At 50.4% G+C, this 14971-nt stretch overlaps 1 protein-coding gene across 2 annotated transcripts; it reads left to right on the top strand.

The window, feature by feature from the left end:
* Positions 1 to 301: 301 nt before the first annotated feature.
* On the top strand, positions 302 to 6418 carry EOMES (eomesodermin; the record flags this gene model as incomplete). 2 transcript variants are annotated; one of them, XM_081105545.1, is made up of 6 exons in its annotated part: positions 302 to 1176; positions 2125 to 2279; positions 2925 to 3046; positions 3483 to 3641; positions 3727 to 3788; positions 4524 to 6418. In XM_081105545.1, the coding sequence occupies 6 exons, from the start codon at positions 302 to 304 to the stop codon at positions 5260 to 5262; spliced, it is 2112 nt and encodes a 703-aa protein (XP_080961671.1). In that variant the 3' UTR covers positions 5263 to 6418. The 2 variants fall into 2 exon arrangements, with proteins under 2 accessions (XP_080961671.1, XP_080961672.1); XM_081105546.1 differs by having other exon boundaries at positions 4581 to 6412.
* Positions 6419 to 14971: the final 8553 nt, after the last annotated feature.

Genomic DNA, 14971 nt, shown 5'->3' with positions numbered 1-14971 from the left:
GTGGGGGAGGAGCCTGGGGGTCCGGAGAGGCTAGAAAGGACGACTAAGAAAACGAGAGTGCGTCTCCATCAGTTCTCACCTCCTGCCTGGCGAGCTCAGCGTGCTTTCCTTGCGGAAAGGACGCTGGGTTGCGTCCGCACGAGGGTGCCTTAGCCGCCCCCGTGTCGCCAGGTGGGCAGCCCCGACACCGGAGGAAGGGGAAGTTACCTTCCCCTCGGAAGAGGGCGCTGGCTCCCCCATCCAGCCTTTATAATAAGGCCGCAGGAGGAGAGGCAGCCTTGCCGTCTGCGCTCCGTAAAGCATGCAGTTAGGGGAGCAGCTTTTGGTGAGCTCGGTGAACCTGCCCGGCGCGCACTTCTACCCGCTGGAGAGCGCGCGGGGCGGCGGGGGCGGGCCCGCCGGCCACCTCCCCGGCGCGACCCCCTCGCCCCAGAGGCTGGACTTAGACAAAGCGCCGAAGAAGTTCTCGGGCAGCCTCTCGTGCGAGGCCGGGAGCGGGGAACCCGCAGCCGCCAGCGCGGGGGCCCCCGCGGTCATGCTCAGTGACGCCGACGCCGGGGACGCCTTCGCCAGCACCGCGGCAGTGGCCAAGCCAGGGCCCCCGGACGGCCGCAAGGGCTCCCCCTGCGGGGAAGAGGAGCTCCCCTCCGCCGCCACTGCAGCCGCCACCGCCGCGGCCGCCGCCACCGCGCGCTACTCCATGGACAGCCTGAGCTCGGAGCGCTACTACCTCCAGTCCCCCGGGCCGCAGGGCTCTGAGCTGGCCGCGCCCTGCTCGCTCTTCCCGTACCAGGCGGCAGCCGGGGCGCCCCACGGACCTGTGTACCCGGCTCCCAACGGGGCGCGCTACCCCTATGGCTCCATGCTGCCCTCCGGCGGCTTCCCCGCCACCGTGTGCCCACCCGGGAGGGCGCAGTTCGGCCCGGGAGCCGGCGCCAGTGGCGGCGCGGGCGCCAGCGGCGGCGGGGGAGGTGGCCCGGGCGCCTATCAGTACAGTCAGGGGGCTCCCCTCTACGGGCCGTACCCCGGGGCAGCAGCCGCGGGTTCGTGCGGAGGATGGGGGAGCTTGGAGGTTTCTGGTTCCAGTTTACGTGCTCACGTCTACCTATGCAACCGGCCTCTGTGGCTCAAGTTCCACCGCCACCAAACCGAGATGATCATTACGAAACAGGGCAGGTGAGCACAGCGCGGAGGGGGCGCGGGGCGCCGGGTGGGCAGTGACCGTGTGGCCCGGAGGAAGGCCGGGGATGCACTTTGCTTGGAAAGTGTTTTTCCGTGCGCGGTAAGTGGAGACGCTGCGTCTCCAATTCTCGTCCCTCCCCTATACTCACGGGCGGTCCGTGCCGGGTGTACTGTTACGGCTGCCTCCTCCCTCCGGTTACCCTTACCTGGATGGAGGAGGAGGAGGGGGAGGCGGAAGTGGAAATTGAAGCTTGTCCACAAAGCTGGATTTACTAGATGTGCCCGCTCGGCGATACGCTGCTCCCTGCTAGACCGAGAGGAACAGGATGGGGGTTGGGGGGTGGGGGAGGCGCTTGGGTTGCCCCCCTGAGCGCAGTAGATGGGCTCCTGCAGTTTTAGGCGCCAGGGTCTCCATGGGGCGCCTCCGGAGGATGGACGTGAGGGCCGGGGCGCTGGCATCGGAGCTTGGCCCGGGTGGTTGGTTAGGCAGGTCTGGGAGCCAGACCTGGCTGGGGTTCAGGGGTGAGAAAGTTCTGATGCACATCCAATTGCTAACAGTGATTACTTCTGCGGAAAGTAAGGGGCAGAGGGAGAGGGACTCTCAAAGGGGACTTTCAGCCTTACCAGTGGAATTGGAAAAAGACATTTTTCACATCATGGAAGAAAAATGAACGAGCACCTTAAAAAGTCGAGAACTTGAGTGGGGAGAGGACACAGAAGCGCGTGACTTGGGGGCAAATTATTTTGGACAACGGGTGTTCAAAGAGTGGCCAACTCAAAACTATTCTGCATAGTAAGGGCCACTTTCCCGGCGTTCTGTTCGTTCTGTAGATTTCCAAACGCCGTGCTCCGACCCTGCCCCAGGTGCCCGCGAACCTGGCCGAGCACGGGCCTGCCCTCGGGTGATTAATCCGCTTCTCCTGGCTCTGTTCCCTCGCACAGGCGCATGTTTCCTTTCTTGAGCTTCAACATAAACGGACTCAATCCTGCCGCTCACTACAACGTGTTCGTGGAGGTGGTGCTGGCCGACCCCAACCACTGGCGCTTCCAGGGGGGCAAGTGGGTGACCTGCGGCAAAGCCGACAATAACATGCAGGGTGAGGAGAGAGGAGGCCCTGGCAGGGGCGGGGTAGGGTGGAGCAGGTGGGGAACCCCTGAGACAAGCGTTTTCCCCCCACTGGAACCTAGAGATGTGAGCATGAGTTCCTTGTCTTGAGTGTTTGACTGAAGGAGAGAATTGCTAAGTCAGATTTCTTGCTTTCCAATATACAGAGCTTTAACCATAACCCTACTGCAGCCCCCCGATTTCCACGTTTGAGGAAGGAATTGTCATAAACTCTCCGGGTGTCAAGGGCTCCTGGTGTCCTAATTTCCACCTGAGAAAGCCTTCCCCAGGTGGAATCCCACCCATAAAAAATGCAACCATTTCCATCAGATCTTGCCCTTGGAGCTTTCCCTGAGCTACACAAGGCCTCCCTGTTGCCTCCATTTTTATATGTTAAGATGAGCACCTTGTCAAGGAAGGCCTGGAGTCACAGGGACTCTGCAAGGGGTGTGATGGGATGTACCAGTGGAGTCTAATGGTCTCCATTGGCCTTTCTAAGCAGCTCGTGCTGGGGAGATTTGTGCTGTAAGTCCTGCTCTTAAACCTGGCCCATAGATAACAGGACATCCCTCCCTCCGCTCCATTTGTAAACAGCCCTCTAGGCTTAGGTTCTGTGTTTTGTTTCATTTTCTCTTAGGCAACAAAATGTACGTCCACCCAGAGTCTCCTAATACTGGTTCCCACTGGATGAGACAGGAGATTTCCTTTGGGAAATTAAAACTCACCAATAACAAAGGCGCCAATAACAACAACACTCAGGTAGGGTGACAGAGGAGGGGGATGTCTTCTGGCTGGTGATCTCTTTTCTAACAAGTTCCCTGACTCTTCACTGGTTTTACCTGTTTACTCTCCTATTTCTAAGCTTTTTTTTTTCCTTTTTCTTTTGACCTTGTCATTCTCACTTTCACACGGGATTTCCATAACAGTGAGTTGACTATTAGGAACAGAAATACTGAAATCTTTGGGGGACTTAGGAAATCAAGAGGAGAGAGTGCTTTCGAAACATGCACACCCAGCTAGGTTTTGTTACAAAAGTGGCAATGATAAGATCTTAAAAATGGCAAAAGAAAAAAGGTAGCTGTTGTTGGGGAGCGGGGAGTCCCATTCCAAAATATGTAGTTTGTTAACGTCTACTTTTGTTGAACCTTTAAGAGACTGTTTCGATTTGGCCACTCTATTCCTGTACCACTTCCAGATGATAGTCCTACAGTCTTTACACAAGTACCAACCACGACTGCACATTGTTGAAGTTACAGAGGATGGCGTGGAGGACTTGAATGAGCCCTCAAAGACTCAGACCTTTACCTTCTCAGAAACACAGTTCATTGCCGTGACGGCCTACCAGAACACCGACGTGAGTGCCTCAAATGTCCCAAGACTCTGGCAAGCTAGGCCCAGTGTGCGAAAGCACTCAACAACTGTTTTTCTCCTCTATCCAGATAACGCAACTAAAGATTGATCACAACCCCTTTGCAAAAGGCTTCAGGGACAACTACGATTCGTGAGTGCTGCTTTTATCCATGCTTGCGTGTCACCTTGGAACAGGACACTCATCATCAGACACTTTCCTAAGAACATATTCTGGGAAAGCTTTCATATTTGAGATTTTCTGTTTTTATTTTTATCTTTTTTTTTTCTTTTCTGCCTGAACTAACCTTGCTTTAGAATTTTCACAGAAGGCTTTTGTTAATTTCTAAAGAAATGTAAAGGACTTTAAAATGGGGAGCATTTTTCCTTTTAACATTTGAGTGGAGATTTGACATTTTCATAATCTGCATTTACATATCTTTCCATGTAATCCCAACTTTTTGACCCTCTCAGGAGCAAGTATTACTACCCCCCCCCCCTTTTTTTCTTTTACATAAGAAAAACCTGACCCTAAGAGGATGTAATTTTCACATAAACAACAAGGCTCTGCAAATGCCTTTTAAATGTGGCATTCCTCCCAATCACACTGACAAGGGAGAGTTGTTGCTCTGAGTTCCCCAAATCCTAGGATCTGCAAAGGTGGACTTCCTATAGTTTAAATACTTAATACGTGGGAGGGAACTTTTTCTTACATGGTGGGGAAATTTCCCCCCTGGAGCCAAGAGTCCAAGTTCAGATGGGCCCGGGCATCTCCTACCTCTGTCCCTCCATACCAGCAGACCAGTGTGTTTTCATTTCTGGGAATTTGGTTTGTTTGGGGACAACATTAGGGTTGTTGTTTTTTTAAGTGTTTTTCTTTGTATTGTAGCATGTACACCGCTTCAGAAAATGACAGGTTAACTCCATCTCCCACGGATTCTCCTAGATCCCATCAGATTGTCCCTGGAGGTCGGTACGGCGTCCAGTCCTTCTTCCCGGAGCCCTTTGTCAACACTTTACCTCAAGCCCGATATTATAACGGCGAGAGAACCGTGCCACAGACCAACGGCCTCCTTTCACCCCAACAGAACGAAGAGGTGGCCAACCCTCCGCAGCGGTGGCTTGTCACGCCTGTCCAGCAGCCTGGGACCAACAAACTAGACATCGGTTCCTATGAGTCTGAATATACGCCCAGCACCTTGCTCCCCTATGGCATTAAATCCTTGCCCCTGCAGACATCCCATGCCCTGGGGTATTACCCTGACCCAGCCTTCCCTGCAATGGCAGGGTGGGGAGGTCGAGGTTCCTATCAGAGGAAGATGGCCGCTGGACTCCCATGGACCTCCAGAACCAGCCCCCCTGTGTTCTCTGAAGATCAGCTCTCCAAGGAGAAAGTCAAAGAAGAAATGAGCTCTTCTTGGATAGAGACTCCCCCTTCCATCAAGTCTCTGGATTCCAACGATTCGGGGGTGTACACCAGCGCTTGTAAGCGAAGGCGGCTGTCTCCCAGCTCCTCTAGCAATGAAAATTCTCCCTCCATAAAGTGTGAGGACATGAATGCCGAAGAATACAGTAAAGACACCTCAAAAGGCATGGGGGGATATTATGCTTTTTACACAACTCCCTAAAGAGTGGTTTTGACCTCATCAAAATGAGCTAAGTTTTTGCAGGTGAACTTGGTGGTGTTTTTTGTTGTCTCCTTTGCCTAGGTTGCCAAAAAGATGTTTGCCTTCCACCTTGATGCATCCTGTTCTGTGCAATTCTCTAAAAGAAGGTGCCAAAGCTTTTTGATTGCTGCAGGTAACGGAAACAAGCCTAGCATTTTATTTTTTTTCTTTCTGAAATACAGTTAATGGAGGACTTGGAAAGGTTTTAAAATTTGAAGGTCATTCACGGTTCTGGATTTATTTATTGGAAACACTAAACATTCAGAGAATGGGGCTGCGAAGATGGAGTGCTGAGCGCTATCCAATGAGTTGAAAGCTTTGGTTCTTATTTCTGTTTTTTCAATCTGTGAGCATATAGAAGCCCAGAATCGGTAAGGTATTTTGCTTCTAGAAGAGAAGGGCTGGTCCTTAAGCTTCAACAGGGGACTTTTTGCTGTTACCTTCTGCTAGGGACAAAAGATGTTAGGTCTGGGAGGCAAGAAAAACTTTTGTAAAAGAAGGTATTGGTCTTACTGACTTGGATTCCTCCCAGGCTTTCTGCACAAGCCATGTCTGCCCTGGTTCAGGATTGCCTCGCTGGCTAGGCCCCTGCTGTGCCCGGGTGGCTCATAAGACTCAGGAGAGGACAATGGAGGGAGTCCCCCCCCCCCCCAAACTAAAGAAAAAAAGAATGAACAAAAAAGAAAAATTTAAAGTGTACAGTTTGTGTGCTTAGATACACTGTAGAATAATGTGGAATATATTGTACAAATAGTCTACCTGTGTGTCTGAGATGATGTAAAATCGGTGCTTTGGCTTTTGTACAGAATGTGCAGATCACCTGGCAACAGCTGCAGAGGCGGGGGGGATCGTTTCTCTCCTCATCCCAGCCGAATTGGGGAATGTTCTGTTTACTTTTTAGATAGTTAAGAATGTATTCAGCTACTCTCTACTTAACTTGAAAACCGTGTCTAAGGGAAACTCCTATTTTCGTCCTCTTCCTTCGCCACCCCCACTACCCAACTTGGTAATGTGAAGAAAGTAAAACCCGATGCCACAGCTCCTGTAGGCTTTTTAGAGACCTTGGATTTTCATGTACAGTCCTAGTCATTTTTTAATAAATGTGGTTCATTAAGGGAGCAGGCATAGCTCTGTCTTCTGTACTATGGGTTTTCATCAAAAGGTCTTATTTTGCTTTTGCCTTCCACCCTTCTCCTGAGTGAACACCGTTTCACCAACCCCTCTTCCTGCCATGGAAGGCTCTGGAATCTCTAAGTGGACCCTGTAGTCATGAGGGGTGGAGGTGGGATGCTTTTTATTTTTATATATATTTTTATCCTCGAATATGAATGGGGTTATTTCCTCACCCCTCTGGGAAGTCTGGACAATGGGTATGGGGGCTGGGAGGTGGGGGTTGCCCAGATGCAAGACTGCCTACACCAGGGCTAATTCAACCCTGGAAAACCTCGCGCCCTGGGCGTCCGGGCTCTGGGCACGTTCCCAGGCGTACTTGGGGCCACCCGTCCCTGACCCACGTGGGCTCCCTGGGAACCCCCGAGGCCCTTTGAGCGCCCACGAGTTCCGGGTAGACGAGGAGCGGCGCGGAGCTGGCCGCCCACAGCTCAGCTCCTGCTCGCGCCTGCGGCTTGTGCGCGGAGCCCGGGGCTGCGCTCCTCGGCTGCCGGCCTGGCCCGGGCCCTCTGCGGGCGGCCAGACTCCCGGGGTGACACTGGGGCCGCGGGGCGCGACGCCTCCACGCGAGGATTCCGGTCCCTCCGCCCCCCTGCGTTTAGCTCCGTGTATTTGGCGTTCTCCTTCCCCCAGGAGGGAGGAGGCTGCCCCATCCCCCTGGCTGAGCCCTGGATCCGCCAAAGAGTTAAACGGAGGATGGGGCGGAGGGCCCTTTGTCCCCCGGCCAGACGTCCCGCCAGGTTTATCAGCAGACGGCTGCAGGCCCCGCTGGCAAACCTTTCCCGCCCCCTCCCGACCCTCCCGGGGTAAAGGTCTGGCCGGGAGGGTCCTTCTGCCGACTGCGGCGCGGAAATGCAGCTGCTAAGAGGATTAGCTGCTGGGAGGCGAGCCATCAGCCGGGCCCTCCTCCCCTTCCGCGTCCAATTAAGGCCGCGGGGAGCTCGGACCTCGCCACTCTCCAGGTTCCCGTCCCTTCCACCCTTCCAGGGCCCAAGTTCCTCCCGCGCCGCCGCCGGTGACCTTGGGAGCCCAGACTCCAGCGCCGCGTCTCCGACCGACCGACCGACCGTGCAGGTGCAAAACGCGTGGTCAAAGCCGCCCTGAATCTTACCTGAGCTGGAAGCGAAAGCCTTGACGTTTGGTTTATGTATATTTATTCTTCTTCTTTTTTTTTGTTTACAAGCAAGGCTATTTATTGTGCGTTCATTACAAAGTGCATTTCACATGACACTCCCGCTACCACTCGAACACAGGCATCCTTCTGCTAGTATCACTAAAAGGAAAAATGATCTCGAAGATTTGGGGGGGGGGGGAAGCTAACTAACAATGAACTTAGACAACTGAGTCATGTTTGTATTTTTGATGACATTCAGACCCTAACCTGGTCATCGCCCCCTCCCCTCTCGGATCCCCAAGGCACCAGCGGGTGCTGGGAGGTGCTGAGGAATTTCCACGCGGTGCCTCCTGCTCTGCCCTCCGGAAAGCCCGACGCTGCCCGTCACCGCCGGGATGAGGCCGGCGCTGGCCCCCGTCTATGGCGGATCCTGTATATTTTTGCACCGCACAGTGAAAAGCACCTGGTACTTGTGAAAAGTCCCTCACCGTGTTTAATAGAAACGTTCGTGGCTGAGTGGCCCCAATTAACACCTTGTGATAAGGCATTCCTAAGATGGAGTGTCAGACACCAAATTGTGAAGAGATGTATCTAATTAATCTTCCTAGGATGACACCGATAAACAAGCCTCGATTTAAATAAAGATCAAGGGCGCGGCGCCCGGTTTGTTTACATTCCCCGGCAGGGCCCCCGCGTCTGCACCCGCGCGGGCGGCGTTCCCGGCGCGCAGCTCGGAGACCTCGGCTGGGGGGTCGGCTGACTCGCCAGGGCTCGCTTGGCCTCCGTGGCTGCCCCAGACAAAAATACACGAAAACAAGTAAATGCGCCGCGAGGAAAGAGGGGAACGAAGTGCCCAAAGGACCCGACCCTAAGTTGGAAATGCTATTTGCCCTTTCCCAACACGTGTCCTTTACATCGCCACTTTGGGTTGTTAGGGTTAAAAGAAAAATCCACATGAGCCCTTGGAAATCTTTTTCGCTTTGAGGAGAACTGTAAGCCGGACCTTCCTCCAACCCCCTACCCCGCCTCGGCACGAGTTAGCCACCCCCACCCCCGCCAGGGTCCCAGGATCCCCCCCGCCCCCAGGCGCTGAAGCTGAGAACGGCTGGATGTAGGGCAGCCATCCTGGGATGGGGCGGGGAGCCGCCCACTGGGACAGGCCGGAACCGTCGGACGCGAAATCGGGGAGGAGGGAGAGCGCACACCAGCGCGCCCGGGTCCCAGTCTGAACCGGGGCGAGTTGGGAGCCGCGGGGAGGCTGCGGCGACGCCTCTCTCCGCTCCGGCTCCGCAGTGGAGCGTGTGCAGGTTCCAGGTCAGCGTTTGGTCCTAGCGCCCCTCCTTCGCAGACTCCGCGGATCAGCCTTAAACCTGCAGTCCCTCCCTTCCTTCCGAAGCAAAGGGGCGGGGGGGGGGGGGGGGGGGGTCAGGTTATTGACAAATTATGCAGGTGTCATGGAAACGCTCTGCATAAACACATTCCCGCGCCTCTCTCGATTTTAATCGAAATTGAGCCCCAGTGGAGACAAAAATTAAAATCATTTTCCACTCCCCTTTCCCGCCGGCACCCCCGCTGTCCCCCACCATGCGGCACGCAGACTCCAAAAATTTGGTTTTCATCTCGCGGAGATCTCGGCATCCTCGGAGGCTCTTTGAAAAAGCAGCTGGCAAAACTATGCTGGTGAGCCCGGCTGAGTCCCATTCTGTGGCGTCCCCATCCTTCCGTCCCTCACCCCTCCACTTTAGACTTTCTAGTACGCGAGCCCCGCAGGTCCAGCATGGGGGACTCGAACCCGAGGAATCCATCCACCTGCGCCTGTCTCCGTCGGGGGTCGGGCTCCCTCCTCCGACTTGCAGAAACCTGGGCCCGGCGCATACATTTGGGGTTCTCTGGAGTTCCCGCCCGCGCGCACCGGGCACGGAGTTCCTCTTCACCCCGCGCAGGACCTGAGCGGTTCGTATCAGCCAGAAGTTAAACTTTATTTTATATATATATATATATATATATATATATATATATATATATATATATATATATATTCTGATCTTGGTGACCACCGAATTTCTCCTTATTACGGCTTAAAGGGAAAGTAAACTTCTCCTGGCCATGCATTCATCTCTCTCCCTTTTCTCCATCGGCTCTAGTTATCCTTTCGTGTCGCGAAGGGCGCGCATCGAGTTTGCCAGGGCAAGGATTTAGCTGCGCCAGGTACGCAGCAGGCCCTCGGCGACGGTCCCCCAAGATCCGAGCTTCTGCTGGTCCCAGACCGCCGGCGAAGCGGGGCGTCGCTGCTTATTTTGGGCAGGAGGGCGTGCACCCCCCAACTTTAACCCCACCCCGACCCCCCATTCCCGACTTCCTAAAAATCCCAAAACTTCCTTCTACAAGCTCTTGTGGCGGCAGCAAGGCTCGAACAGTAACTTCTGTCATTTTAGGCTCGACTCAGCTTCCCCTGCGCTGTGGGCGGGAAGGAGGACCCCGCGACTTGCCCTTGGCCTTGGGACTCGCGCGGTCTCCGCGCGGGGCTGCAGTCGGGCGTCTCCTCTGGCCGACGAGCAGCCTTCGCCATCTGGTGGCCAGAACGAGTAAGGCTCTCCCCAGCCGTTCCACGCTCCTCTGGTCCTGAACTAAGTCTTCCCTTCATCCCACTCCCTTGTTCCTTTCTAAAGCTTCTTGCTTGGGGAGGAGCCCGGGTTGGGAATTCTAAGACTTGAAGTTCTAGTCTCCGAGGCCGGGGTGTACTAGCTGCAATTGCTCCGGGCTTCTTGGGCCCGTTCCTCACGCGCGATGTGTTGATTGGAAGTAGTACCTGAGAGGAAGAAACGAGATCATAAACGTAACTGTGTTGTAAGTTGTTGAGTAGCTCCAAGTATTAATAGGCATTATTACTTACTACTTTTATAACATGATTTGTGAAGCCTTCGCAGATGGAAGATTTTTTATTCATTAAAAAAAAATGACAGCCAAACCGGTTTGGCTCAGTGGATAGAGCGTCGGTCTGCGGACTGAAGGGTCCCGGGTTCGATTCCAGTCAAGGGCATGTGCCTGGGTTGCGGGCACATCTCCAGTGGGAGGTGTGCAGGAGGCAGCTGGTCGATGTTTCTCTCTCATCAATGTTTCTAACTCTTTATCCCTCTCCCTTCCTCTCTATAAAAAATCAATAAAATATATTTTTTAAAAAATGACAAAATTTCAAACATACAGCAAAGTAGGGAGCAACGGTCCCCCATGTGGCTGCCTTCTGCTACAACAACCAACAACTCATGGCCACTCTTGTTTCATTGACTAATCCCACCCCCTTCTTTCCACCACAAATCACAGAAACCCCTAATCCATCTAATCCAGTTATTTCCATGTATTGCCCTAAAAAAATTTCAAAAATATACACTTGCATATACATTTTAAATATCCACATATTTAAAAATATATAAAGTTTTTCTTGTTTTTCTTGTTTGTTTTACAGTCGATTTGTTTGGATCAACTCCCACACTTCTGGTTGATTCTCTGAATCTAGATATCTTCTTGTTGCTTCCCTTTTCTATTTTTCCCGGCAATTTATTGAAGATGTCTGAGCATTTATTCTGTCTAGTTTTCCAAGTTCTGGATTTTGCTGATTGCATTTCTATAGTGATAATAAACATCACCCTCTGACCCTTGTATTCCCCACAAAGTGGTAATTAGATATGAAGACTTCACCTGATTCAGATTCTATGTTTTGGGCAATGATATTCATACACAGATGGCAGTCTTCCATCAGGAGGCCCATGATGTCTGATTTGTCTCTTCTTGGAACATGCCATTGTGCATTGATGATTGTCAACTAGATCCATTATTTCATTAGGGGCTTGACAAAGAAGGTAAATTTCAGTGCAGCTACTATTATCAACACACTCATGAGAAAGTTGTACTCAATGACACTTTGTTTTCTTAACATGTTTTTTTTTTCAGCTTTATTGAGATGTAATTGACATAACATTGTATAAGATATACAGAGAGATATTTCAGTTTTCACTTGTTCATTCATTTGTTGATGTACAGTCAGGCTGTTTTGATAGTTGGGCTATTGTGAATAAAGCTGTGATGAACATGGGGGCACAGATACCTTTTTCAGATAGTGGGTCTCAATGACACTTTGAATGGGATGTTAAACTGAGTAACCCAAAAAGTCAGGGTCTCTGCTCTTCACATATTATCTCAGGAAACAGCTGTGGCCCTCTGAGAAACATGGGCCATAGAAAATCCAGTGAGAATGCACAAAGTACATTAATTGGTAAGATTTAGTGGATGACACACACTTATTGAAACAGTTTGCTAAACACAAATTGCTAAGAAATCATATTAAACCAGTGCATAACAGTGTGATAAAGTCTGTTTCTATTTGCTTTTCTACTCCCAGGGCAAATTATCAATCTCTTAATCCTCTTAAAAATATATTTCGAAAATTGATAAGGAGGATCATATGAAAATCATAAGCCATAAAAAGGACTATCAAATGATTTGATGGCTGTTATGGGAAAGCAGAGATTTCATCCTTGACAAGTAAAGAAAGTGGTTTCCTACAACTTAGTTTGGAGTCTAGGCAGGTGTGAAGAGGAGATCTGATGGACAGAAGATTGGGAGGGGTTGGTCCATGGGACTGCCAGGTTATTATCCACAATCCATGGCCCAAGCTTCTGAAACTGGATGGAGTTGGTGACTGAGAATATCATGGTAATTCTAATAACAAGGGTAGATTTTAACAGGTACATGCCATTGCTATAATCCCATCTCCTTCCTCATCCCAAATTGTAGCCTATTCCAAAGGCCTCAGGGCAGTCAGAATATTTGCTGCAATAACCTTTGTTACCATTTTTCTTGTAAAATCCAAATTTTCATGCCCTGAGAATGTGGCCTTCTGTTGACTAGACTGCTTTCTACTAATAAGTCCTTTAGTCACTGAATTGGAGAGCTGGAAGGCAGGCACCTTAGAGACTGATCTAGTTCTGTCCACCCCACTACACAGAGACAGATTTGAGGGTCACAGGGCTCACCTGGGTGCCAGGCCCCCGAGGAGGCCATTGGTTCTGCAGCATACCACAAAGGATAAAGTATACGTTTATATTTGAAACATAAAAAATGTCAGTGGCCTGTAAAATATGTAGTCATGAAAACATAAAATCCTAAAGGATGGTTTTCATTATTGTTTCTGTTGCTTTTCAGGGAATGAACAAGACTTGAGAGCTAACTGGTTCAATGATTAGTTGTTCTTTATTTTTCTCCCCCTAAGCCTGCCAGGAGTGGCGTCTCTTTCTTCTTGCACTTTGGCCTATACTCAGCTCTGGGTTGTAAATCCACAGACTAGATGGCTTCTGCCCTACGTATTTGCTGGTCCTCTTCATCTTGGCAGGCAGATTTTACCTTTATCTTACAAGTCTAAAACCCAAGAACAGTCTTTGACACTTTTCTTCCTCCAGTATTCCTGTTCTTTCCTGTGCTCAAAAGGTGATTGTTCATCTAATTAATCCACAAATTAGACTATATTTAGAAGGCGGCTGATAGAGACCACATAGCCGTTACAGAAAAGCACAGGGAACATGGGTTGAGTTATTGTGCAAAAGTGTGTATAAAGCTTGTACATGGGGATGTGTATTTGGGTTCCAGAGCTGAATGTCATTAAGCTGAGATCACAGAGTGCAAAATAGGATTTGTAATAAATGATAGGGTGGTTATCTAGTATTTTCTTAGAGACCCTTCTGCTCAGAACTGTCAAAACAGATTGTGTAAATAGACTAGACTGCCTGGCCAGTGTGGCTCAGTGGTTGAGTGTCAACCTATGAACCAGTAGGTCACGGTTCAATTCCCCACTAGGGCACATGCTCTGGTTGCAGGCTTCAGTGTGGGGCGATCCCCATTGTGGAGGGAGCTGATCAATGATTCTCTCTCATCACTGATAGTTCTATCTCTCTCCCCCTCTCCCTTCCTCTCTGAAATCAATAAAAATATATATATTTTAAAAACTATAAATAGACTAGATTGAGGGAGGTAATCCTAATTGTATTGATGAAATGCTCTCCTGAAAGACAGAATGCAAACATTCTGGTCTGTGTTCAGTAGTGGACTAAGGTAGCCCTGGACAATTAATTCTTAATCTGGAGGTGGATTTCTCAAAATAACTCCTTATTCCTCTTTCCCTTTCAGCAAAAGGAAACTTGCTGAGAAAGGGCAAAGCAAGGATTCCTGGGCCCTGGAATTTAAGGTTGGCCTTCTAAGGACCCTCCAGTTGTTTTGATATCCCCAGAAAAGCTGTTTAAAGAATAAATGGAAATTTGTATTTCCATTTCAATATTGGCAACTTATTCGAAACAACTGGAACACTTTTTGAGGAAGAGTCAGCTATAGACAACTAGTTTGACCACTGATCTAGATCAAGGATTTAATTCTAATTAACTTTAAAAAGATATAAAAAGCAGGACTTCCCCAAGACAAGACAGAGTAACAGGGATGTGATTTATCTTTGTCTGGAAAATAAATTTAAAAATGAAAAATAAAAACGACAACATAGAAGGAAAAAAATGACTTCCAAGTCATTGGACGTCGGGCAGGTAGAATAGCAATCAATTAGAGAAGAGAAACAAATGAGGAGAAAGAACCCTAAGGTTGCTCTAACCTACTGCCTGGAGAGTGTCCAGGCTGCGTTCAGGGTGAGACTGGAGGCTCAGGCAAAGCCCAGCAGCCTACTTAAGTTGAGGACAGAGCGTTGGGAAGCCAAGGGAGGTAACAACGGCGGGAATTCAGGGCAGAGCTCCAGACAGGAGAATGCTGTAGAGTCTGACTAGCAACTGCCTATGAAGAAACTTCCCAAAGCCCAGGAACAACCACCCAAAAGGATCAGGTATGATTTCTCAACCTCAGCCCTATTGACCTTTTGGGGCAGATAATTCTTTATTTTGGGGCTACGGTTTGTTCAATAGCATCCCGGCTTCTACCAACCAGATGTCAGTAGCAACACCCCATCTCCACCCTGAGCTGTGAAAACCAAAAATGTCTCTAGACATTGACAGATGTCCTTGGTGGGGCAAATATTCCCCCAGCTGAGAACTAGTGGCTGGGAGGGATTAGTACCCAGTGTCGGCACCGGCTGGGGCAAGTTCCTGTTCCCGCGAGCTAGAGGAGAAAACTTGGGATGTTGGGAAGAGAACTCAGAAGGTTCTGGTCTGTGTTCAGTAGTGGACTAAAGTAGCCCTGGACTAAATGCTGCTCCAGGCTCACCTCAGAAAGCTTAAAAACAAAAACTGAAACTTAACTACATCCCAGAAGAAAGCTTAACTATATTTATAGGGATAAAAATAACAACAGGCCCTAGCTGGTTTGACTCAGTGGATAGAGCGACGGCCTGCGGACTGAAGG

Source organism: Myotis nattereri (assembly GCF_964212035.1).
Source record: "Myotis nattereri genome assembly, chromosome: 14".
NCBI lineage: Eukaryota > Metazoa > Chordata > Mammalia > Chiroptera > Vespertilionidae > Myotis > Myotis nattereri.
Note: the sequence above shows the minus strand (reverse complement) of the source record. Positions and strands in the feature narration are given on the sequence as shown.